The sequence below is a fragment of the Tetrao urogallus genome (genome assembly GCF_951394365.1).
Source record: "Tetrao urogallus genome assembly, chromosome: 23".
In the NCBI taxonomy this organism is placed as follows: domain Eukaryota; kingdom Metazoa; phylum Chordata; class Aves; order Galliformes; family Phasianidae; genus Tetrao; species Tetrao urogallus.
In genome coordinates this window covers 5,747,783-5,773,915 of record NC_136836.1, presented here as the reverse complement: position 1 = coordinate 5,773,915, position 26,133 = coordinate 5,747,783, and the positions used below count along the sequence as shown (strand labels likewise).

At 41.0% G+C, this 26,133-nt stretch overlaps 1 protein-coding gene across 1 annotated transcript; it reads left to right on the top strand.

Annotated features, from left to right (window-relative positions):
* Window positions 1-1,667: 1,667 nt before the first annotated feature.
* Window positions 1,668-24,451, top strand: MYOM3 (myomesin 3; the record flags this gene model as incomplete). The annotated part of the gene is made up of 36 exons (XM_079546175.1): window positions 1,668-1,774; window positions 1,935-2,009; window positions 2,659-2,818; window positions 3,069-3,226; window positions 4,332-4,427; window positions 5,083-5,171; window positions 7,262-7,306; window positions 7,519-7,659; window positions 8,205-8,366; window positions 8,639-8,780; window positions 8,870-9,069; window positions 9,407-9,460; window positions 10,204-10,331; window positions 10,908-11,091; window positions 11,895-12,069; window positions 12,690-12,811; window positions 13,359-13,546; window positions 13,711-13,837; window positions 14,289-14,467; window positions 14,539-14,653; window positions 15,126-15,282; window positions 15,460-15,569; window positions 16,040-16,084; window positions 16,217-16,353; window positions 17,510-17,654; window positions 18,940-18,999; window positions 19,362-19,429; window positions 19,718-19,828; window positions 20,203-20,290; window positions 20,931-20,969; window positions 21,511-21,616; window positions 22,532-22,695; window positions 23,308-23,344; window positions 23,456-23,478; window positions 23,564-23,619; window positions 24,152-24,451. 36 exons carry the CDS (start codon window positions 1,668-1,670, stop codon window positions 24,449-24,451), a joined length of 4,293 nt encoding a protein of 1,430 aa, XP_079402301.1.
* Between the last annotated feature and the right edge of the window lie 1,682 nt (window positions 24,452-26,133).

The window sequence follows — 26,133 nt, the reverse complement described above, 5'->3', positions numbered from 1 at the left end:
TTGGTATCATTCAGCACCATTACATCTCCAAAGAGGCAAAGCAGGAAGAAATGAGTGTTGAGCATTCAGAGTGGTGGCTGAGCCTCGTGCTTTTCCCATGCAGGCAGGCTTACAGGAAAACTTAGAGCTCGGAAAAGAAGAATTCCATTGCTTCAGGTGGCAAAAATCAAAGAAATAACAATCACTGACATTTACTTACTCCTGTATATTTCCGAATCAAAGCCCGACTCCTTTCCGTAATAGTCTACAAGACAAGAAGGAAATGCATTTAGGAAATCTATTCCGGTGTTCATCTTCCCCTCAAATATGTACAATGACACTCAGCAAACTGCTCTTTTCTCTCAAAGCAACTCTTAATGTGACCTTCAAAGTGTCATCAGGCAGTAAAACATCAATTTGCTTAATGACAGAGGTCGTTCCTCATCTGGAGGGCAGCGAGTCTCCCACAGAATTCCTCTTTCAGCAGCTGTGGTTCTTTGGAGGCATTGCCCGCACCACCCAATGTTGCCCCAAGAGCTGTTGGTATCACAGCACAAAATGAGATGATTTGGAGCTGGACTCTAAGAACCAATGCACTGAAACGGGATGAAACCGAGGTGCTCTCTTACCTCTAAGCCCCAAGAAATGCACATAAAATAAGATATTTTTTCATTTTGGCAATAGCAAAGCTCACTCATAAGCACAAGACAGGTATTGCCTGTAAACAGCAGAAGTGGAAAGAAATGGACAGGATGAGAGGGGAAGCACAGCCTCATGCTGGGTCCTGTGAGACCTCCACGATGTCTGAAGGCACAGTGAGTTATGCTGCAAGAAGCATTGAGCCCAGAGACCATTACCAATTGTTTTCAGGGAGAAACAAGTGATTCCTTGGGATTCACTCGCAGGACTGGATAAAGCATTACCCTTTTGAAGTAGTCACTGTAACTGTCAGCAGCTTCGATATGCAGTTGTGTTATATGGGGGAAGAATTGCCCTGTGTCAGCAAATGATTAATTCCAGCTAATACAGCCCCCATGTGATTCCTGCCCACATGTTTGGTGCAGCTGCACTATATGATCCAACCTCTGCCACATTCAGGCAGGGTCAGAACACGGTGCACTTACAGTCTGAATAGCAGGGCACAGGCTATTTGGCATCCACTCCCCCCACAACATTGTTTCCAGACTGAAAATCTGCTGTTATGTGTTAAACTTTTCATTCATAGTTCACTACCTGATGTTCTGTATCTATTTTATCCCTAATCATCAGTGTTCCTCTCATTTCGCTTCTCATGGCTCTCCTCACTTGCCTGTATGCTATATTGGGGGTCTGAGCTAATGGAACACCCTGGAAGAATATCCAGCGGCTTTAGAGCATCAGCCTTCGGAAAACAGATCAGCCCACAGAACGCCGCTTGCTTACTCTTCTGTTTAAACTTCAGCCACCTTTAAAGACTTTTTGACTTATTTGTCTGAGTTCACCTTCGGCTGATGGGTCACAAAACATCTCTTTCTTAGTTCAAATGACAGAAGGCGGTATTATATGAACTTTCATTTGCAGCATTTGAATGTCAAAGCAAAGTAAGGACATAATGTTAACTGAAGGGCACTTTGTTCAGCTGCCTTGTTTGAAAGTCACTTTATGTTTTATTCCATTCCAGCAAGAAAGTTTGCCTCTGACTTCACAGCATGGGAACTCAAACATTCTTCCACCATAGAGAGGAGGAACAAAAGGAGGAGAGGCAGCAGAGGTTGCAAATGACCTCCACAACTAGAAAGAAAAGGTTCAAAACCAGGTAAGCACAGAGCTAGGGATGGTCTGAGTAAATCAGGTCCACACGGGACTTTCCGAAGCACTGCACTCAGTTTTGAATACAAACAGCTTTGTTGAATGTTTAATTTATGAAATTATGGGCAATTGTCTGGATTCTTTTTATGTGCATCTATCTCTGGAAGTGAGGAAGAAGAAACTTTCAGCCTTTCGGAGTTATCCATAGCAGCTGCCCTTGCCTTGACCTCTGAAACACCACGGTAAGTCAAAAATCGCTATAACAAAAACAAGCATTGTGTCCAACATCACCTTTCTACGGGGGTCACAGGTTCCAACTCATTCCATTGGAAGCAAAAAGACCAGGTTCAATCAAGAGGTTTTTCTTTGAAAAACGCCATCTGCAAATGCAGGAAACTAAATTATATTTCCTTGGTTCCTGTAGTGCTGAGTAACATTACCTTTCTCACAAGCAAGAGCTTAGGAGAAACTGTATTTCATGGGAATAAATGGAAAATACAGATTCAAATTAATGAATAATGGCAACAGATGGAACTCCCTCCTCTTTTATAAAAAATCTTGGCACTGGTCCTGCTGTCCATCCTTTTGCGATGGCTGAACAACACAAGTAGTTAGCAGCATCTCTCCTCTCTTTAGCTCTTCTGCCAGCTCTCCATGTGTGATTAGAAGTGATTAATAGCAGATCCCTTTCATGTGCCTTTAAAGCACTATAACTCATGGTAGCAGTGTTGGTTTCTGTGAGGCACAATTGCCTGACATCATACTACATATGACATTCAAATTGATATTTCTATCCTTGACACTTGTTTACTATAAAACAACAAAACAGAAAGATCAAAATAAAAGAGCATTATCCTAACTTTTGTTAGCTTTTGACATCCTCTGTTGCAGGAATTACAAGCTAAGAAGAGAAGCTGCCATCTTAGAGCTTGAGCAGAGGGGGCAGAAGAGAGTTTGTTTTGGGAATGAGATGGAAAAGTTGGAAGAGGAGGTTATTAAGAACTGCAGACTGCTGCGTGTGAGAGCCGACCGGAGAGTGCTTCGGAGGAAGGTCAGATCAGATATCTCTATTGATAGCAGAAATGCCTACAGGGTTATAATTTCCAAGACTAACTATCATTCAGGAGAGGATACCAAACCTAATCAGGTGATGGGACCACCTCAGTACTGTCAGCAATAAGGACAAGCCCTTGCATCTCTGTCACTGAAGCATTATCACACATGTCCCTTATGTAAGAGAACTTGTGTAACTGGAAAACAATCTCTTTCCACTGCCTTTATTTAGTCTGTCCCTGTCACAGGCTGTAGAAAAGGCACGCAGGGAGAAGGAATACATTGAGCTGTGTTCGGGTCGAGCACCTATGTTCTGGATCCCCCTCAGAGTACACGCAGTCTGGGAGAGGATGGAAGTGACACTGACATGTACAGTCCTGGCTTCCCCACTGCCACAGGTGACCTGGTATGTCAGTTGATGCCAATAGCTCATGTTGACAGCATGGCTAAAAAGTCTGTGTGCAAGTCAGGAGGCAACCAGAGCGGTAACATCTGTGTCCTGACAGAAGAAAGGGAGAGCTTAACAGGTCACGGAGTTTCCCAATTCCACTATTAGGACTAGTGAATATGTGAAGTACTCAGTGGGTCCTGAAGACAGCGGACAGTCTTATGGGGCTCCTTTGAGATAGCACAGACACTTTGATCTCCAGGCCTCCCTTGGTGCTATATACTCTGTCCTGTGGGCAATCTCGGGATTTAAGTGCTACATTTACTATTAATAATCAAGGGACAGAAAGAACTGTTGATGTATTAACCATTCCTCCCATGAAAAGTTCTAAGTATGCAAACATTTGAATTATTAATGACTCTGCAGGCAGATAGTGCTGGTACTGTCAGAACTCCTGATGAGGAGGACAAGAGGGAATGGCCTTAACTTATACCAGAGGAAGTTCAGACTGGGTATTAGGAAGAATTTCTTCTCAGAAAGAGTGGTGAAGCATTGGCACAGGCTGCTCAGAGAGTTGGTAGGGTCACTGTCCCTAAAGGCTTTTAAGGAAAGGATGGATGTAGTATTTAGGGATATGGCTTAGTGGGTAATATTGGTGACAGGTGGATGGTTGGACTAGATGATTTTAGAGATCTTTTCCGACCCTAATGATTTTATGATTTCAGAACAATCTCTTTGAATTATTCAAAGAACAGAGTAAGAACCTCCCACACATCTCCAGCTGACAAAAGGAAGCAAGAGACATTGTCTCAGACTCCATCAAATGACCGGCACAGCAAAGAGCATGAGAGGAGGAAGCAACAAACCAGTGCAGAACAGCCTACAGGCAGTTTCCAAGCAGCCCTAGAGCAGAAATACATGTAAAGTTAGGGTGGATTCTAGGTTAGCTGCAAGACTGTTCCAAGTTGATTTGGGATGAAAATAGTAACAGAGAGATGTGACCAGTTTTCTACTCCTCTTCTGTGCCTCTGTGGTGTTAGACATTGCTAGCTTTAAAAGGAAGTGTTAATTGCATCAGTCAGTCTCTTCATCCCTTTCTCATGTCACCTGTGTGTTCAACTAGGTATAAAAATGGAATCCCGATTGACCTCCGTTTAGCCCCAGCAGGAAAATACAAGATCAAAAACAAGTTTGGAATGTTGACCTTGTGCATCAGCAGGTAAGGTGTATGCTCTTGTCTTTGAGGAGGTTTATTTTACTTGAATAAGACTCACTCTTCTAAAACAAACACTTTCTGTGTGCTGGAGAAAAAGAGAGCTGTTCTGGAATCTGACCCAGCTTGGCATCGTTGTGTTGTGTTTGGGCTGAGCCTTTGCCATTAGTAGGCAATCTCAACAGTTCATAATGTTAAATATTTGTTATTACCAAAATTTTACAGCCTCGTTAATTTTTACTTCTGGGGTTTTTTTTGGCATGGCCAGAAGCCAGAACTTTGTCATTCGGGATGATACCATGCTCATTAAGAGCAATTCACCAAAAAAAAGGTGTACCAGTGTGATTTGGGACTGATCAACATGATTACAATTACGGCGGTTCATCAACCCTGTAACCCATGTGATAAATATTCCTGCATATCTTCACTGGAATATGGTGTTTGATGGGTCTCTGCTTGCATATTACATGTGATTCAAGATAAAAGAGCTGATCCCTAAGAAATTCTTCCAAGCAACAGGAAAAGCAGCTTCTCAGTGGAAAAAAAAGTGTCTGCTTCTAACTCTAGGGATTAAAGGGAACCTCTCTGAATTTGTCCTGTGAAGTATGATGACTGAAACCTAAAAAGGATGGGAATTTTTTTTTATTTTTTTTTTTTCCAGATGCTCCATGGAAGATTCTGCTGAATACAGTGTTGTAATTGAGAATCAGTATGGCAAGGCTTACTCATTTGCTACAGTGCTTGTCAGGAGTAAGTAGAAAATGTTCCCTTGCTTTTAAAATTTTCACATTCTTGAGATTCTTTCAAATATTTTCAGTACTATATATTATATCATTAAAAACCACCCAAGCACCCTGGAAAAAAAATAATAATTAAAAAAATTAAAATAGAAAGAAGTGAGCACTCTGCTAATGTGAAAGGAGAACACCTCTCGTTTATTAGGGACGGGAAAGCACAACTGCATGAAATACTATTTAGCTACTGCCAACCAATGTGCAACCGCAGATATAATGGCCCTTCTGTCACTTCTGGAGTCAGGCAAAATCTTCTGGATTGCATATGGACACAGCTGTCCTATCACTACGCTGAAATTGTACTAAATTTAGATAGTTGGATATATCTGGACTGATATAAAACTTGTTTTGATGTAAAACAGACAAACACACACAACATACAGAATACGTAGCACTCCTAGGAGTCTGGTTCACTTCTAAAGTTAAGCATGAACTTGGTGAACAATTGGTTTTCAGCGGGCTGTCTTAATGCAGTACTGCATGGAATACCATATTCGTCTCCCACAGTAGTAACCAAGAGCTAGTACAGCAGCTGGCGCAGACTCTTTGGGGTCTGGTGCAAGCCAAACTCAAGCGTGGTGAAGGAAGTAAACTATGACTGCCTGAAAAGGGAAATTATATCATGCTTTAAGAAATGTGCCACGTAATCTCACAGAATCATGATTTGGCTGTTCATACTTCCTAACTACATATATAAACATATATAGATCATAATTTTGTATCTAAAAGCCTGAATAGTCTAGGCCTACAGAACAGCAGACAACTGAATGCTTTCAGTATGAGTCCAGGGTTTCTGAACAGTTTGCAAGTGTTGTTCCTTGTGATTGTGGTGAGAGGCCCACACTTCTCCTTTTCCCTTGACCCTGTCTAATATTATCTTAGTAATACGATTCTTCTTTTTGCTATTTGTGTTTAACCTTCTGAAAATAGAGACTATACCAAGGCATTAATCCTTCCTCCACTGGAAACATTCCTCTTCTTGCAGGCAGGCTGATCACACCTCTTCTCCCAGCCCTATGCTGTCTGGAATGTCTTTGGTGCCAGGGTGAGGGTCTCTAGGCTCAGTGATTCACTATTTGCTGGGTGAAATTGGTTGGAGGGCCAGGTCCAGCAAGTGGTGGTGAATGGAGATGGATTCAGCTGGCAATGAGTCATATCAGTAGTGTTCCCCAGTGGATGGCTGGGGGGCTGGCCCTGTTTAATATCTGTATTGATGATTTGGATGAAAGAGGTGATGGCCTCAAGTTGTGCCAAGGGAGACTCAGGTTGGACATAGGCAACAAATTATTCTCAGAAAGTGTGGTGATGCATTGGCACAGGCTGCCTAGGGAGTTGAGGGGTCACGGATTCTAGAGGTGTGCTTTAAGGAAAGCATGGAAGTAATACTTAGAGACATATTTATGGACAATATTGCCAATAGGTGGATGGTTGGACTGCATGATCTCAGAGGTCTCTTCCAACCTTAACAATTCTATGCTTCTTGCAGCATAACTCACTGTGCCTTCAGACATCGTGGAGGTCTCACAGGACCCAGCATGAGGCTGTGCTTCCCCTCTCATCCTGTCCATTTCTTTCCACTTCTGCTGTTTACAGGCAATACCTGTCTTGTGCTTATGAGTGAGCTTTGCTATTGCCAAAATGAAAAAATATCTTATTTTATGTGCATTTCTTGGGGCTTAGAGGTAAGAGAGCACCTCGGTTTCATCCCGTTTCAGTGCATTGGTTCTTAGAGTCCAGCTCCAAATCATCTCATTTTGTGCTGTGATACCAACAGCTCTTGGGGCAACATTGGGTGGTGCGGGCAATGCCTCCAAAGAACCACAGCTGCTGAAAGAGGAATTCTGTGGGAGACTCGCTGCCCTCCAGATGAGGAACGACCTCTGTCATTAAGCAAATTGATGTTTTACTGCCTGATGACACTTTGAAGGTCACATTAAGAGTTGCTTTGAGAGAAAAGAGCAGTTTGCTGAGTGTCATTGTACATATTTGAGGGGAAGATGAACACCGGAATAGATTTCCTAAATGCATTTCCTTCTTGTCTTGTAGACTATTACGGAAAGGAGTCGGGCTTTGATTCGGAAATATACAGGAGTAAGTAAATGTCAGTGATTGTTATTTCTTTGATTTTTGCCACCTGAAGCAATGGAATTCTTCTTTTCCGAGCTCTAAGTTTTCCTGTAAGCCTGCCTGCATGGGAAAAGCACGAAGCTCAGCCACCCTCTAAATACAAGACAAAAAATATGGTACAAGCTAGAGATCTCTGGGACATATCTCTCATGCTGCATTTCATTTTTGTTTCATAGGATCTCTTCTCGCCAGAGAGGCAGACTTTGCCTCCTTGCTGAAACCACTATTTTCAAGAGAAAAGGAGCCTTTCACCCTCTCCTGTTACTTCACTTCTGATTTACTTGAACACCAGCGAAACATTACCTGGTTCAGAGATGGTTTGTATGCAGTTGCTACGCTTATACATATAGAATACATATACATATATGACTACACCATTTGATTTTATAGCTATATTCTAATGCTTATATGAGAGGATTAGAATTAGGGATTCATGAGCTGCTCTCAGCTCTTATCTCAATAGAGATGTTATTTATTTGCATCCTCAGGTAGAACTGCTAAATTATCTATCAGAATTCAGTGCATCCTGTTCCCAGCTGTGAAGAGTAGCTTTGACTCAGTAATTTCACTACTCTTTATTGCTTGGATTGTTCTCCAGGACAGGGACTGTTCTTTTTGATCTGTTCTTTCTGTGCACAGTGAACACAGAGGGATGGCAATAAAATAGGATCAGAGTCCATGAGTATAACTGTGAGGTATATTATCAGGAGTGTCTTGCAGATCCCTTATCTTGCTGCTCTAGTTTTGTTTCTCTGGTTTTTGATGGTGAGTTTGGTTGTATTTTATTTTTCCATTTGGAAATGCATCGATCCTCACTCCACCAGTTCAGGTGGATCTCCTTTACCCTTTTCATGCTTTACAGGTGAGTTGCTGCAGAACTCAGAACATCAGGAACTGAAGTATCAAGACCAGGAAGCTTCTCTAAGAGTGTCATGTGCTTACAAAGAAGATGAGGGGTTCTACACAATCCGTGTCCCCTCACTAGGTGGATGCAAAGAGCAAACCACTTATGTGTTTGTTCGAGGTAATAACAGGGTGCTGTCCTACTTAGAACAAAGGCTTGTCCCCTAATACTTTGGCATAAAGGAATTCACTGCCTCATTCTCAAGAAAGTCTGTCCCAATTTTGTACTTTTTTTCTGTTACAATTAACAGAATGTCCAAATCTTACATTCAATTGTGATTAAGATGTAAAAATATGACTTGTATTGCTGGGACACACTTGACCTTGACTCAGTAACTTAATTTTTTGATACAGAGAGAAAGTCTTAACCAAAATAGCTTGGTGTTCCTGCAGATGCTGCAGCAGAATCAGCTGGTGCACCTGGATCCCCTCTCAATGTGAAATGCCACGACATAAATAAAGATTGCTTGATTCTTTCTTGGATAGCGCCCAGTGATGATGGAGGAAGCCCAATCCTTGGATATTTTATTGAAAGGTCTGTACTTCTATCTGTTAGAGAAAGAAACCTCATGATTGTGTTGCGGGAAATCACAAAGGAACTCCATGGGATACATTCCATTCCAGGTGTACGGCTGGGTCAGAGAACTGGGTTCCATGCAATGAAAAGCCTGTGAAAACCTGCAGATACCCCGTGCTGGGCCTTGCTGAAGGACAGGCATATCAGTTCCGAGTGAAGGCTGTCAATAAAGCGGGGATCAGTCATCCTTCAAAAACCAGTGATCCAGTTATAATGTATGACCCCAGCAAAGGCAAGAGAGTGACAGGTGTGTACTCAAAGCAGGAAAATTTGTTCCTTCAGTACAATGTGAGGCTGCACTACAGATGAATGCAGTTTGTCCAGATTCTCCTCATTGCTAAAAACACCAATGCAGCACCCTGCTGTGCTGTTCTTTCACGAAGCCCACCTCAGTACTACTCTGGAACAGAAGACATCAAAACACTACAGATATGAAATGTCACTGAGTATGTCGTGAAACATACATAGTTATGCATAAAATTATATTACACAATTCTGATCTCTATCTTTTTCATCAGTCTCTAAGCATTCTGACACAGTTCTGTATCTCCTGCTGGATAACACTGTTCTGTTTGATATTACAGTTATTCCATATGATGAAGGCAGGATGATAGAAATTTTCAAGGATGACCTAGAAGGTAAGCTCAATCTATACTGAGCTGTTCCCTTAAAACTGATTGTTAGAGAGTGTATGGGAACTGCTGAGTCACGGCCTGAACCTCTGATTGATCACCTGAGGTGAGCCATGAGTCAGCCAGAGGAGCACAGTGAAGGCAATTCACCTGTGCTGCCGGAAGGGGTGGAGCCAATCTGCACCCCTCCTAGACCTATTTAAGAGCTGGCTACCAGTGGGGAAGGATTTCTTCTGGAGATCCCTCCTTCTGGTGTTTTGTGGTGAGCCTAGCATAAGGGTAAGCCTTCCATTTATTCTCTTTTGTTATCATAATCTACTTCACCTAACTCTCTTGTTTATTTTGTGATTGTAACATCTTAATATCCATTGATTATACAGAGAGCAAGGAGAAAACCTACCTGTAAGCTGCACAAGGATGTAGAAGCTATCATAAACAGTACAAACTCTTGTGAAAATCTTGGTTTTCCTGTCTCCAAAATACTTAAAATACTTAAGTCTCCTCCTTTATACTGAAGGATCTTATTTTACACCAGGAGAAAGTAATCTGTTTTACAGTAACATCGTTGTTTGTTTTTTTTTCCTTTGGCACTATATCTGAAGGCTGGATCAGGCCCTGAGCACTGATGAAGCCGTGGGTGTCCTTGTTCATTGCTGAGTGGGATCAGATGGGCTCTGAGGATCCCCTCCAACTCAAATGATTCCATGATTGTATGATTCTAAAGCATATTCGGTTCTGACTTCCCATAGGACACATTAAGATTCCCTTGCCACCCACCAATGTTCACGCAAGTGAGGTCAGGGAAGATTATGTGGCTTTGGCCTGGGATGAACCAGAACCGAGAGGCAGAGAACCACTGCAATATTATGTGGAAAAGGTAAGGAAATAACATCACAAAGAAAGGAGATTGCTGCTACTCCTGGACAGGAGTGTTTATTTCTCCCATGGCCTGAAGCACAGGAATCATTATTGAATGCAGTTAATTGCTGGTGGCTGTTTAGAGTGGACCAGTAGAAATAAGCCATCACTGCGCATAAGGTGGGGGGAAGCCTTGCTCTTAAAAAGACAAAGCGTCAATTAGTAAAGTGTAATCCACAGAATGGTAGAAGAGCGTTAACAGGAAAACTGTTTCTGCCCCATGGGCCTCCCAGGTGCAGAAAGGCTGTGAAGAACTGTACAGTAGTCCACTTTTCAATTCCCCTTTAGTCCTTTTGCTGGTTAATGAGTACCTCCTACCAATTTACCGGTACTCATTTCCCGTTTGCTGTACTCTTCCTGCTGCAAAGGGACCTTCTGTTTCCAAGGAAGAAAAGATAACATATGTCAACAAGAAATTGATCATTTACACTTTTTAATAAAGGAAATACACATATTTTTCTAGGAAGACTGACTCTGTTGTCTGTCAGGAGTTTTAAGCTTTTGTGAATTGTAAATGCCACCTTTTTCCTTACAGTTGCTTGTGGGCAGCAACTCCTGGCAAATGGTTAACCTGGATATGCCAGTTAATTCCCCAAGATTTGCACTCTTTGATCTCACTAAAGGAAAACCGTACCGTTTCCGAGTGCGGTCCATTAACAAGTATGGAATCAGTGAGCCATCCCTGCCCAGCGAACCCATCACAGCTGGAGCAAAACTCGGTAATTATTTCACTGCTATGCACTACACTAATGATGGAAGAGGAGATGTGCTACAAAGCTAATGTGTGGATTCCCCCCGTCCCCCATGCCACCTCCTTTAAACTTCATGTTATTTTGTTACACAGCCGTTGCTTTGATGTCAGGAGACCTCTTAAAGCCTTAAATCCTCCTTCAATTACTTTGCAGTTGGTCAAAGCAGTATAAATCTAACCAAGCCACAGTAGGGGAATTACATTTAATTAAGTAAGGGACGGTGGAAGCCTGTGTTTAATCCAAGTGTGCTTCCAGCACTTGGTTACATGTTGGTGTTGGAAGGAATGATACAACTGTGATTGCAGAAGCAGCTGCTTTCTAGGGCCTTCAGATAAAGAGCGGTGCTTAGAGCGCTGATTTGTTTGGGTTTCTTCCTGGGACTGATGAGACAACAGTCAGACTCATGTCCATGCTTCCATTAGGCAGAGAGGAGTAGCTGTTTCTCTTATTTCATATTCTTGCATTAAATCTTCCCTAGTGTTCATTAATACTGTCCTTTGTTTCTCAATAGTGAAGCAGGTCCCGTTTCATAGAGGTTACATGGGTGTAACTGCTGAAGCAATGGGCTGTCAGGGGAAGGAGAACGAGGAGCAACAAACCCAAATGTGAACAGACAGGGACAGGGACAGTGTTTATGGTGATTTGCTCTAATTTGTAAACAAAGCTCTGGGGAAGGTGAATAAATCAATGAACTCGCTTAATAAACACATTTGAGTTTACCTATTCTTCTAAATAACCAACTATTTTTCTGTGTTTTTTTTCTTTTGCAGCTCCTTTACCACCACCGTCTCAGGTTTTAGCTTTCAGAGACACCAAGACATCTGTTGTTTTGCAGTGGGATAAATTAAAGGATGGTCTGGAACCTTTGGGCTACTACATATATTGTCGGGAGACTGGGACAGAAGAATGGCAAACTGTTAACAATAAGCCCGTGATGTGTAATGAGTGCGTGCAGCTATTGTACTCCATTGAGATAGGGTGCAAGCTTGGATTCTTCTCTTTATGGCCAGAGTCATGTTTCAGTTAAAAAAAGAACTTCCTTCAGTGCACACACAGGCATGCATGCAAACACCAGATCGTCTTTTAGCACTAAGCGCTGCTCGTCAGCCAAAGTGCCCAGTCGCACTTTTATGTCTAAAGCCAGACTGACAGCAGCGTCTGTGTGTATCATCATAGACTCTCAGTCTGCAGAAGATAGACTTTGTGGCATGACTGGTAGAACCACATTCCATTTTTTAATTTGCTTTCCAGCAGAGTATTTTGGTGTCACATGCACAGTATTTAGAAAATCTCTCTTAGTTGTGAGAGTCGCACGTCAACTGCGAAGTCCACTGAAAGTCCTATTTGTTGTACTGGCAGTGCCAGGCAGCAGTGTGACACCTTGCTATCTGATCTATGCTAACTGTCTGACCTATCAGTATCTATTTTATGTGACGCTTCAGTTTGTAATGAGAAATAAGGATTTTGCAAGGAACAGTTTCTTATTAAAATATATTGCCATCTATTCAAAAGACCTTTCATCTGTTTTCTGAACAATCAGCACAAACGGTAATTTTTTCTCCTAGATTTACTGTCCCTGGGCTGAAAACTGGAAAGGAGTATGTCTTTTGTGTGAAATCTGTCAGTGAGGCAGGATTGAGCGAAAGCTCTCCAGAAACAGACCCTATCACTGTAAGGCCAGCAATAGGTAAGTAACAGATGTGCATGTAAATCCCTCCGAGACAAATCTGCCATGCACAGATATTATTACAGGTTATGGGAATAATACTGAGCAGATAAGCAAAGCAACAGGGAACTGATTTTCTTGTATCCCCCTGCTTCTGTTGTCATTTATGCTTGGCAAGAGTGGGCGATGTTAATTAGCGTTTTGATTCAGCAATGTGTTACACTTTTAGTACTCGTTTGGCACTGGTACAAGTGATCATTTTAAATGTACTGTTATCCTGGTAGCTGCTTTTACACAGCAGAAGTCATGCTGTGAGATCTTGACGTAAACAGAGTCACATCAAATGTGCCAGATATTTCTCCAAGCTGGTTTGTCCAATATGTACCCCCCTTTCCCTAATCCCTAGATCGTAAGCCATTAATGTTGGAAAAGAACTCTAAGATCATCCAGTCCAACCATCCACCTACCGCAAGTGTTACCCATTTGACCACGTTTCTAAGTACTACATCCACCCTTTCCAAACCTGCACTGAGCAGCACTGTCCTTTGTCTGTCCCTTTGCTGCTCAGCTCGCCCATCAGCACCACGTGGGTTTGTTCTGCTGAGCTGTGGGAAGACCAGCATGACCATCGGCTGGAAACCCCCGAAGCGTAAAGGAGGAACAAAGATTCTGGGTTATTTCCTGGATCAGCATGATGCATCTGAGCTGGATTGGCATGAAGTCAATAGTCAGCCGATTCCTCAGCGAGTTTACACGGTATTAATTTCAGATACAACGCTGTCCTTCTTTATGTATAGTGGGAACCATGGGATAAGGTGCTTTCTTCTATTTTCTTCAGTCCAGAACTTTCTTCATACTCTCGTAAGGTTACCACCATGCAAGGCCATGCTAATATTTTCTCTGCTTTTCTGAACACGAAGGTTAGCAACCTTGAAGAAGGCCATCTGTATGAATTCCGTGCATGTGCAATGAACATGGCAGGTGTTGGGGAAGTATCTGAGCCCAGCGACTTGTTCAGATGTGAGGAATGGACAATGCAAGAACCAGGTACCTCTCACAAAATGAACAGGCAGAAAAACACTTCCACATACACTAGTTCTGTTCTCACTTTTCAGTGACTCTGAGGGACTTCTCAAGACTACAGGTCTGTGTAAGGTGAGGTCCCAGTAAACAAATGCACACAAACATTTCTTGGGATGGTCTGATTCAGATGTAGGGTACTATTTCCACACTTCACTCATAAAGCATCGAAGTACTTTTAATAGCATTGTTTAAAAAAAAAAAAAAAAAAAAGCTCTAATATCTTAATGTTATTATACCAAAGCTAATAACATTAAATCATGTGTGCATTTTTTTTCTAGTTAATTAGCATAGAAAGTGTTGCTTCTGGACTCACTGTTCCCAGCTTATCATAAAACTCTGCTTTCTGATTTCTAACTTGTATGATGCATCAAATCTTTTAATGCCATAGCTTGACAGCACGCTCTTCCTTGAACAGGTCCTCCTTATGATGTGAAGTTCTCTGAAGTGAGAGACTCTTCCCTGATGCTGCACTGGCAAGCCCCATTGTACACAGGCGCAGGTCCAGTTACAGGCTATTATGTAGACATGTGTGAAGAAGGGACAGAGGAATGGAAGCAAATAAACAAACAGTCCACAGCTGCCACTCATATGAAGGTCAGTATATGCACTCAGTATCCAAGCATTGCTTTGCAACACTTATTGATTCCTGGCACTGGTTCCTGCAGGTTTCAGACCTAGACACAGGGAAATGCTTTATTTTCCGAGTAAGAGCGCTGAACAAGGCTGGAATTGGACCCCCTTCACTTGCCTCAGATCCAGTGGTGGCTAAAAGCAAGCCAGGTATGAAACTGAGTGATGAATTGCTATGTCTGTACGTGTTATGTTCATTCCTGTGAAAAGAACCGTGCTTTATTAAATATTTGCTACGCATTCCATGGCAAGAAAAAACCCCAGTCAAAATAAAGTTTAGTAAATTAATCTGCCCAAATGAATTTACTCTAGCTGTACATTCTGGCTTTAACATCCAATGTTCAGAATCAAAGAGTCATCAAGGTTGTGTAAACTTCTAAGATCATCCAGTCCAACTGTCCACCTGCCACCAATATTGCTGACTAAGCCACGTCCCTAAGCACCGCATCCACCCTTCCCTTAAACACCTCCAGGGATGGTAACCCCACCACTTCCTAAGCAACCTGTGCCAGTGCACTGTCTCTGGGAGAAGAAATTCTTCCTTATATCCAGCCTGAGAAGCTAAGCTGGTCTTTGTAAGTAATATTTTTGTTTACTTTTTTTCTTTCATTCTATCATTCAGGCACAAATGAAATTGAACTCGGGGTGGATGAAGAAGGGTTCATTTATATGGCTTTTGAAGCTCCTGAAAAGAATGATTCCTCTGAATTTATCTGGTCAAAGGACTATGAAGGACCACCAGATGCTGACAGAGTTCAGACAGAAGAGAAAGGCAATAAGTGAGTAGATAATGTGCAGAGAAAAACGTCCACTCGCTCCTCAGTGTCACATACAAATGACTAAGTACTAAATTTGATGTTGCAGATGTATCAAATGTGTTGTATTCTTTTAAAAAAAAAACGCCAATGTAAATTCTGAGTGAAAAATAAACATTTATTATTACCTTTATTTTTAAGATCTAAGCTTATATTGAAAGATCCATCAGAAAAGGATCTGGGAATATATTCAGTGGAGGTTACAGACGTAGATGATGATATCTCTGCCAGCTGCACTTTAACACAAGAAGGTAAAAACTTATAATTAACAAGCACAAAAAACCAGTATGCCATAATTTTCTAGTATTAGATGTCTAAAGGAAAGCTTCTCCCAGAACAGTGGTGGTTGATGTCGCTTAATGATAGTTGTGTCACTGGAAAGATGTTTCTCGTTCCCTGACAGACAGAGGACAGTTTTGTTTTCAGGCTCCTAAGAAAAATTACGATGATCTTGGAAGTCATTTTTTCCATTCACATTTCACACGCTGTCATAATTATCTAAAACTTCTCTACTGTATTTCTTGAGTTGATACAGTCAATGTTCTCTTCAGACAGAACTAAGAGTTACCTCCACCATCTTCTCTAGTTCTCCCTGTTTGGAATGTTTTGTACTTACCTTCTTGACATAAATAAGGCTCACTGACAAATTAAATCCAATTGCTATAATGATTTTGCTTTGGTCTAATTGTACTAACCTAAAAAATTATTTTTTGTATTTCAGATCTGGACAAGTTACTGAAACGTAGCCATGAAATCAGGAACCCATGTAAGTTGGATGACTAAATAAGCCACTTCCAGACATACAGATTTTGAAAGGGGAACACTGGCAGAATCTGGGCTCAGCTGAATTCTGTGGCTTACATACGAATTCCTGTGGGCAGTTCTCTTTGTTTTCTAGTAATAAAGCTGATATCTGGATGGAATGTTGATGTTCTGGAGAAAGGAGAAGTGCGGCTGTGGCTGGAGGTTGAAAAGCTGTCACCAAATGCAGAGCTGCATTTAATCTTCAATGAGAAGGAGCTTACAAGCACACCAGTACGTTCTGGTATTTTTAATTCTGACTTACTTTCCCCTTCCTGAACAGGGATACAGACCAACTGGGCACATGCCACATTTTCTAAATTTTCATCAGGCGTTTTGATGTGCGTCTTTGGGAGGCTCTGGGACTTGGTTTCACACTGTGCATAAACAGAAAGCCAACTGTCTGATTCTCAAGCTGTCCAGATCTAACGTCAGGCCAAAAATGGAGAAGAGAAATGGAAAGGGAAAGCAGAAGGAAAAGGGGAAAGAAAAAAGGAAAGAGGAAAAGGAAAGGAAATGAGGGGGGGGAAAACACACACACACACACACACACACACACACACACACACACACACACAAAATTAAAAATAGGGAAAAAAACAACAACAACTACCAAACAAATAAAAAGCAGGGATTAAAAAAGGGATAGGAGTGTGCAAAGAACTTCAGAATTTCATTGCAATGTTTTGGGGTTTTTTTGTTGTTGACTTTTGTTGTTGATGTTATTTTTCTCTTTTAAAGCAGTATGCAGTAAACCTTCCGTAGACCTTGTCCATTCTTAGAACTATATTTTCTGCACTGTTGAACTGACACAGAAATGCACGGTTACAAAGTGTTTTCCAAGCTCTTTGTAATGATATTATGTGCCTAAAGCAAACAAGGCGGTAAGGCATAATGATTGTATTTGCATGTGAGCATTAGGCAGGTTTCGGGGTGTGTGTGTATAAGGGATTCAGTAGTGCTTGCATGGTGTCAGAGGGTGGCAGTATTATTTACCATTGCCCAAACATGCAGTTACATGCCCCAGATATGTAATTACGTGCACTGCTTTCATTATACTAAAAATCACAGAGATCCTGGTAATCTGAGAAGTCTGTAAGACACAACAAGAAAGAAGACATTGTGTTATGTGGTTGTAACAGAAGCTGTCCTGGAGGAAAGTTTTGCTCTGTGCAGTTCTATTATACCCAACCACATAAAGAAACAGCAGATGAATCTCAGGATACAGAATATCAGAATGCATTGGTTCTTCATACCCGTGAGATGGGGGAAATGGATGAGGATGCACACGCAGAAGGGTTGTCTCATATCTGAGTGTTGTAGAAGACGCAGTGCTGGAATCTAGTTTTGAAAACCATTGAATTTATTATATTTGCTTTGTTTTATGCAGACACATAAAATAAACTTCGTCAAAGAAAAAGGTCTGGTTGAACTGATAATCCAGAACTTCTGTGATGGCGATAAAGGAGTGTACACAGCCCAGCTGCAGGACGGAAAAGCTAAAAATCAATTCACCCTTGTTCTTCTGGATGAAAGTAAGTGAAAATTCAGTACTGAATACAGGCTGTCATGCTGAGTGGAAATTTTTCTAGGCATGTAAGGACTCCAGGGACTTCTGGCAGTTGCACTGACTGCGCTGACACTGAGAACGTGGAGAGCAAATTTTAGCACACGTTGAAGTCATAGAATTGTTAACGTTAACAAAGACCTCTAAGATCATCTAGTCCAACCATACAGTTTCCACCAATACTGCCCACTAAGTCCATGAATCATGTAAGAAATAATCTGAATTCCTCTTCTCTTCAACATAAACTGGAGATTCTGATGTTATAAATAGGGTCTCTGATAATAAAAAAGATCTACTGGAGGAAAATATCCAAGGGAATCTTTCGTTGCTGTTTCCAAATGTTTCACATATCATCTTGCTGTGTTGAACACTCTGTATCTTGGCAGTAAACAGACTGACAAGAATTATGATTTGTACGTATTTATCTCAGCCCAGGATCAGGTTGAAAATTCAGAGTATTTAACAGCTGATTAATTGCATCAAACTGAATGCAGCAAGGAGACCAGTGTCGATTTTACTGGAAGATGAGTCCAAGCAACATGCAAAGGCTAACATAAATCACACTGGGTGAAACACATAGGGTGTATGTGCTACTACAGAGAGGCTCTTTAACTATTTAAAATTAGAAAGCAAGAAGTTTAACACTAAAATACTTCCTATACAATATCTATCCCTATTTTTAGTTCCTGTGAACAGTTTGACCATTTTAAATGACCTTCCAATGCTTCCATGTTCTGTGAACAGAAGTTACCCACACAAATGTCACGTTACTGGACTCTCTCTAAATGCAGTGGGGAGAATAAAGTGCCTTTATAGAGCAATTTGGCACGTGGTAATTTCAGAATACAAAATGAGTTTGACTTGTAAACTGTCAGTGATCATTTTTACTTACTGATGATGAAGAAAAACAGTTGTCTAAAACTGAGATAAATTTTACAATTGCTGCCCTATTTTGTTTCTTACTTTTAAAACATTTTATTTTCAGGGTTTCCAGCCTGTGTTTTTGCAAGGCCAAGCTCCTGTTTCATTTCTTAAATGCATAATGCTCAAGTCTTCAATGACACTTCTATTTTCATGACAGTAATATTACATACTGTTAATAAGTTAAGGTTCTCAGTGGGGCATTAGAAATGCCTTATAGACATATGTTACAGCTTTTAAGAGAAAGCCTTCTGTAACCACGATCTCTACAGCATTATATGAAGAAACTGTTGTTGTTGTTATTGTTTTGACTTTGATTACTGCTCCTACAGGTTTTGATAAAGTTGCAAAGGAAGCTGATGCAAAGCGAAGGGAATGGAAGAAAAAGCAGGGTAAGATAAGCAGAAGATTAATGACTTACCAGGACTGTGCCAAAAGGATGGCAAAACCCGAGCAAAGGCATTTCATCAAATGCTCTAAATGTTCATATCAACTTTACTAAGTGTATTATTTATGTTGATTAGTTCACTGACATTTTAAGATCTGATTCCTCAGTGAATACAAGATCTGTTGCCTTAGGACATCACAAAGCCAGCAGTAACTGTGTGATGTAAACTGTGTGTCTGGTGCATGTCTGGTGCATGACTGCCCCTCCTAGGCAGCACTGCTGGGGCTCAGCATGAGATGGGGGCATCCCAGTGGATCATTTTTGAGCTGTGGAGCTGCACGGCAAAATATTTATTTTCTTTTATAGGGCCGTATTTTGTAGAGAATTTGAAATGGAAGGTTACCGAGAACTGTGAAGTGCTCCTTACCTGCAAGGTATGTGCATCAGTGCAACTTTGCAGTCTGAATTCCTTTAGCGTTACATTTCAGATGTGCATTTTAAGGTCTGGGAATGAACAATGCTCATTCCAATGGTTATTTGCAGACTGATGAAGGGTAAGAGACAGCAGAACTCAAACAGACTTTTTAACAGAGAGGGAAGCTCACAGTACTCTACAGCAATCCTGTAGGACTGTTGTGATGCTTCACATTAAAAAAACATCTCTGCATTTATAAAACCAGATGTTTTGGGGACCCCGACTTCTAAGTCTTGACTTTAAACAGGCAACAAATCTGAGAAAGGACACCAGCTTCCAGTGGTTCTTCAATAAGAAAGCCCGAACAGGTGGTGTGTTTGACCCAAGGACTGGGATAGGAACTCTCCATATTAAAAAGGTGAAAACAGAAAAGCAATTTGTTGGCTTTGGTGACCACACTAACTTGCAAAAAATAATTATTGACCTTGTGCTTAACAGTCTGCATGTTGGGTGATGCCAACTAAGTGAAAGAAGAATTAACGTTATAGCCTGATGAATTAGAAATGAGATGGTTTTTAACAGAGGCTAAAAAGGAAAGTGTGGGCTCTTCAGGTTCAGGCAACCTGTCATGGTCAGGTCATGTTCTAGAGACAAACTGGAAGAAGAAATAAAACCTCAGCTCTCTGCCTTTTTTTGTGTCCTGTTTCAAGGGCATGTGAAAATTCTGTTGAGGGTTGTAATTATTTATTTATGTTTAGTTTAACGTTATATATTTGGATATATATTTGCCAGATAACCAAAGCAGATGAGGGTCAATACAAAGCAGTTGTTTCGGATGAGCGAGGAGAGGACTACACCCAACTTGATCTCATAAAAGGAAGTAGGACTTAGTTTTTATATACATATGTATATACATGGTGATCATTTTAAAAATCAAAAGCATTTAATGTCAGACTGGGGTCATAAAATAAACTGTTTTTAAAAAAAAATCTCTTACTCTTCAAAAGTTATACAAAGCCCAGTGAACAGATTGTTTTGAGAGGGCTTTGTGTACAATCCCTACTCTTTTTATCTATCCATGCCAGGATTCATTTGATAATCCACAAATTCTCAGCCCTGGAACTTCAGCCAGTCCAAACCACTCAGAAAACAAAATTCTGTTTCCATTCTGCAGCTCCACCTGTGGATCAAAACTCACATCTGAACCACAACCACAGAACATCAGTTAAAGACAACACAAAGCACAAAAGAAATGCCATATTATTTCAGCTTCCTGCCTTAATTACAAACTGAGTGCTAACAAAGACAGGAACATCTAAATGTAGTAAGAAATGTAGCTACCAGCATATAAAAATAAATAAATCTGTGGCAAAAATTCCATATCCTGCAAGATTTACAGCAGAAAAAGACAATTAATAACTGATATATTACACACATAAGAAAATTAAGTTGCCAGATGAGGTGTGATTTGCTCACTGTACTGTATTTATAAGTACTTAGATATCATTATATCTTTGCAGCCTTTGAAGACCTTCTCAAGGAGCTGTGTAGGATCAGTGGTATGTCCTTTTCTCCTCGGTGACAACAGCAGGGGAAGGGGGTGGGGTGCCAGGATAAGAGCAAACAGGACGGGAGCTGCCCCTGGATCTAGAGTCAGTGTGTACCATCTCAAGTACAACATACTGCCCTTTTAATATTACTTTGGCAGTAGAAGCACCTTCAAACTGTCAGAAAGGGCGGTCAGTAAATGTGTCCAGGGACACAAAGCCCTGTGCACTTACAAATTATTTCCATGATCTGCACGTGCCAGCAGCCTTTTCCTTGTCATGTCATTCGCTATGTGGATTTGGACAAGTTGTGCTTTTTCTGTCTGTGAGATGCCTACTATAGGTCTCCAGAAGATATGATGTCATTTTTTTGCTCTCTGCTGGCTAAAAGAGGAGCCTTGCAGAGGCAGAATACCATCCAACATCCAACCAGTCGCATTCTCCAGAGATAAATGTCAATAGGTTGCCTGGGATTTTCTTTGCATAACAAGTAAGATTGCGCGGATGTTTTTGGATTCCCTCTTCAATTCCAGTCTTTCAATTATACCATCAGCTCTTTCTGCTACACCTCTGAAAATTCAGCCTACTGACGAAGGCATCAAAATCTACACAGACGTGAAGTACTACACAGACTACATGAAAACAACCTGGTTTCACAAGTGAGTCCCCTAAAGGCACTGGGAAGGGTTCTGAGGGTACTGTTGCTTGAAATTGTTTATCACAAGAACTGGGTATCTTAAGCCTCAGACCACAGTTTTTTAAGGCAATGGGAGATTTTTCAGAGTCAGGGCTGAAAATCACGATTCTCTATGAATTCTGAAACACATCTGGGAATTCCAAAATGAACGATCATGTTACAAATATTCTGGCAGTGCTGAGATACAAATAACTGGTCATCTTAACTGGAATAGTAACTTTGGTTACAAACAGGAAAGGAAGCTGTTATTTTCTTGTTTCAAGCTCTTTATTTCTACTATTTTTATGCTTCCACAAACCACTGTGTTGCCCCACTCTGAATAATACAGCTCCCAAACATTACAAGACTCTTGCCAAACGTGAGCTCATTTAGTCTCACAACAACTTGGTAAAATAGAGAAATACTGTTTCATTACGCGCATCCTACAGACACATGGAAGGAGGCCAGTTTTAATGATGTTTAAGGACTAAATGCATATCATAGGATCATTAGAGTTGGACTGGATTATCTTAGAAATCTTTTCCAGCTGTCTACCTACCACTAATACTGCCCATGTCCTGAAGTACTGCATCTACTCCTGAACACCTCCAGGGACGGTGGCTCCACCACCTCTCTGGGCAGTCTGTGCTAGTGTGTCTAATTCTTATTTAATCTCCCAGATAAAAACTATGAGGTATTTTGTAGAACCTGAGAGCTTTAGCAAGCTACCTGAAAGCATGGATGCCCAGTGAGATATTCAAGTGACTGAGTACGTAACCCTTTACAAAATGATGGTCAAGGTCCTGACTCCCACTCTGTTGTTCTAACAGGTAGAGGTCTAACAGAAAGCATGCAGGTCTGCTAAACTGTATTGAAATTAAAGAATTTGTTTATTTAGGGAGAAGCGACTGGAAATTCGTGACAAACTGAAAGCTGGGAGCACAATGAATCAGATCTGGCTCCACATACTGAACCCAACAGATACAGATAAAGGAAAGTACATCCTGGAGTTATTTGATGGGAATGACTCTCACAAGCTGTCAACTGACTTGTCTGGGCAAGGTAAGCTGAATCAACAACTGCATCGCCGGAATTAGATCTCCCTGAGCTGCTTTCCAAGATTCCTTCAGATCTCTGGCAGCGCTGCTTCTCTTTCATTTGAGTTGGAGCTATGGTTCTGTGACAGCATGCTGCTAAACTGGGCTAAGAACATTCAAGTGCCCAACAAAGCCAAAGGGAGGACAAAGGGAGGAGAAGGGATCAGTGGAAAGGACAGAAGCCTTTAGGGAGAACTGCTGAGCATAAGGCACTCCTGGGGAGGGATGTGGGAGGACAGCTGCTCCCAGGATGTGTCTGGGTCCTGGAGGCTGACAGAGCTTATAGGGGACATCCTGGAAACAACATGGCTTCAAGTTTATAAAGACTTATCCAAACTGTTCAAAAGATTTTTTCCTCCTGAGGAAAGGAAGTACGAGGCTCTATTTTATACACTTTTACAGTTTATAAATAGATTCAGATTTCCTTATGGCAGATGCTCATGCCAAGATGAGAGTTAATAACGCATAGATTTGTGCACAAATACCTGCAATTCCAGCATTGATGCGTTATATTAAACCTACTATATCAAAAGAAATAAACAGCAACGTTCCCTAAAACCATTTCATTTTTTTGCAGCCTTTGAAGATGCTCTGGCTGAGCACAGAAGGCTAAAGTAAGTTCCTGCCTAAATATTTTTACAGCCAAATTGATCTATTTTGAGTGTTGTGTTCGGTACCATACCTAATAAATCATTATAATTTTGTCTTTGTCTCTTCACTTTCAGAGAAGCAGCAATTGCAGAAAAGTGTAAGTAAATGAATTTCTTCTGCCAAACAAAACCAAGTGGTACATTGATAAGTAAAACTGAGGGGTCATATTTGCTCATTCCCAGGTCGTGCCAGAGTTGTTCAAGGTCTGCCAGATGTAGCCACCATCATGGAGGATAAGGTAATGTTGAGTAATCGCTCGGATAACTGGACCTTGCACAGATGTAGGGAAATGACTGCTGGGGAGAAAACTCTTGGTTTTAAATGCTCGCTGTCATTTCTGGCATCGTACTACCAAGGATGTGGAAGTGACTCAAAGTCACTATTGTAAGAATTCTCTAGTTTCACAGAAGCAGCAAGAAATATTAATAACATTAAAATGAGCACCGCTATTTACATGGATCCATGATTAGACAGCAAGTTCAACGTAACTGCGAAGTAACAAGAATAACCAAATAACACATACCTTTCAGGAACTGTCACTCTCATTTTAAGTAACACAGACCTAAGAAAAAATATGTGCGCTATTTGATGAAGTTAATCTGTTCTAATCTGTTTAGAAAAGAGAGATTATAGATAAGAAGCTCCTGTGGATTTTTACTGATCTTGATTTTATTTTATTTTTTTTTTAATTATTAACATCATCACATCATCTGAATTTCCTTGCTCATTTGTGTCTTCATAATCTATCTCTACTCTTTGTTTTACAACAGACCCTTTGTTTAACTTGCTGTATCTCTGGAGATCCTTACCCAGAAATCACTTGGTTCAAAAATGAGAAAATGATCGTCTTTAAAGATCGGTACAGAATGGATGTGAAGGGGGCAGTTGTCACGATTACGATAGAGAAAGTCTGCAATGAAGATACGGGAAAATACAGCATCTACGTTAAGAACAAATATGGCTCCGAAACAGGGCAGGTGACTGTCAGTGTCTACAAGCGTGGAGAGATACCCATTGGAATGGAAGAAAAGGAAGACCCAAGTGAGACCATAACAAGAAAGCCTAAATGAACCAGGCAACTATATCTCAGTGAATTTAGAAGGAATTTAACCCCTTTGGTTTCTTTTGAGTGTCTCCACCCTAAAATTTAGGCTCATTCCTTTATTTTTGTTTCAGTAATGTTGCAGTATTTTCACTTTTTGGTTGCTAGAAAACAATTCTCATTTGTAAGTAATTCTCGAGTTTTTTACTGTGAGAGTGGTGAGGTGCTGGAGCAGCTGCCCGGAGAGGCTGTGGATGCCCCGTCCCTGGAGGTGTTCAAGGCCAGGTTGGATGGGGCCCTGGGCAGCCTGGTCTAGTATTAAATGTGGAGGTTGGTGGTCCTGCATGTGACAGGGGTTGGAAATTCATGATCCTTAAGGTCCTTTCCAACCCTGGCCATTCTGTGATTCTGTAACTGTACGTGTGCACATGTACTCACTCTCATGCTCTCTTTACAGAGAAACTGCTTCCCTGTAAAAACATGTTGTGTAGGAAATACCAGAGGGTACGTGAGAACTAAGCTATTAGTATAGGGGCTTTTTTTCGTATTAAATTCTTGTATGTTACTTATTATCTTGTAGCTGAGAAACACTTACGTCTATGTTATTAAACTTACAAAGAGTGACACCACTGTCGTCAAGTACATTCATTTTGAAATTAGTCAGAAGTTTTTTAAGTACCACGTGAACTGGGACTCCAAAGTGTTGACCTTCACAAACATGAATCGAATGGGACGAAAACAAGGCAGCGATACTCCCAAGGCTTGGAGCTTTGCAGAAGAACGCGGACAGCTTCCCTCTGGACTGGTGTGCTGTAATTGTTACACAAGAGGGCAGAGTGAAAGTCCACAGAGATGGAAGGCACTGTTCACATTGCTCTATGGTAAGGCAGATTATCACATCCTAGAATAACTCCAGTATAAGCACCCAGGCTTTGCAGTCATGTGAGCGACACCCCGCGCACACATACAGTGTTATCCAATACCAGGACCTCATCCCTGCCACTCAGACAACAAGGTATTATTCTGTGTAAATGAAATTAGAAAAATTGTGCATCTTGATTTAGAATATATATATTCACAATTAAAAAAACTAATACAGAAAAGCATCTAGACTGGTATTGCAAAGTAGCTCTGTAAATACTGTAAACATGTGAATTCCATCTCAAGTGTGTGGCATTTCTTTTTGGTTTCTTAGTGTCAAGCTTAGCTTCCCAGAGACAACAGTGCTCTTTAGAGGACAATGAAAAGATTACTAGAAAAGCTTTATCTAACTCTTTGATTTCACACTACTGCTCAGTTTGGAAAGGACTGCTGGAGATCAACTTGTCCAAATCCTGCGCAAGCATGGCTAACTACAGCAAGTTGCTAGGACTATTTTACCAATGATGAGGTTTTTTTTTTTATAGCCAGAGACTATGTTACGTACATGAGGAGTCCTTGAAGAAAGTATGTTACACTTGCTGGTATATGGATAGTTTGCAGTAATAAGAAATTTCCCAAAGTCATGAGAAGCGAGCCATCTATTGACCTCCCACTAACTGTTCTGGTCTGAGCGCTGCTAGGAGAAAGAGATTTGTTTATGCATATGAATTAAAAAATTCAGGATTCTGAAAACACAACAAAACAGATGACAGCATGTATAAACGAAATGTGGTCTTGAAACCATAAGGTTGATTAATCAGAACTAGAGCACGAGTTTTCTCAACCCAG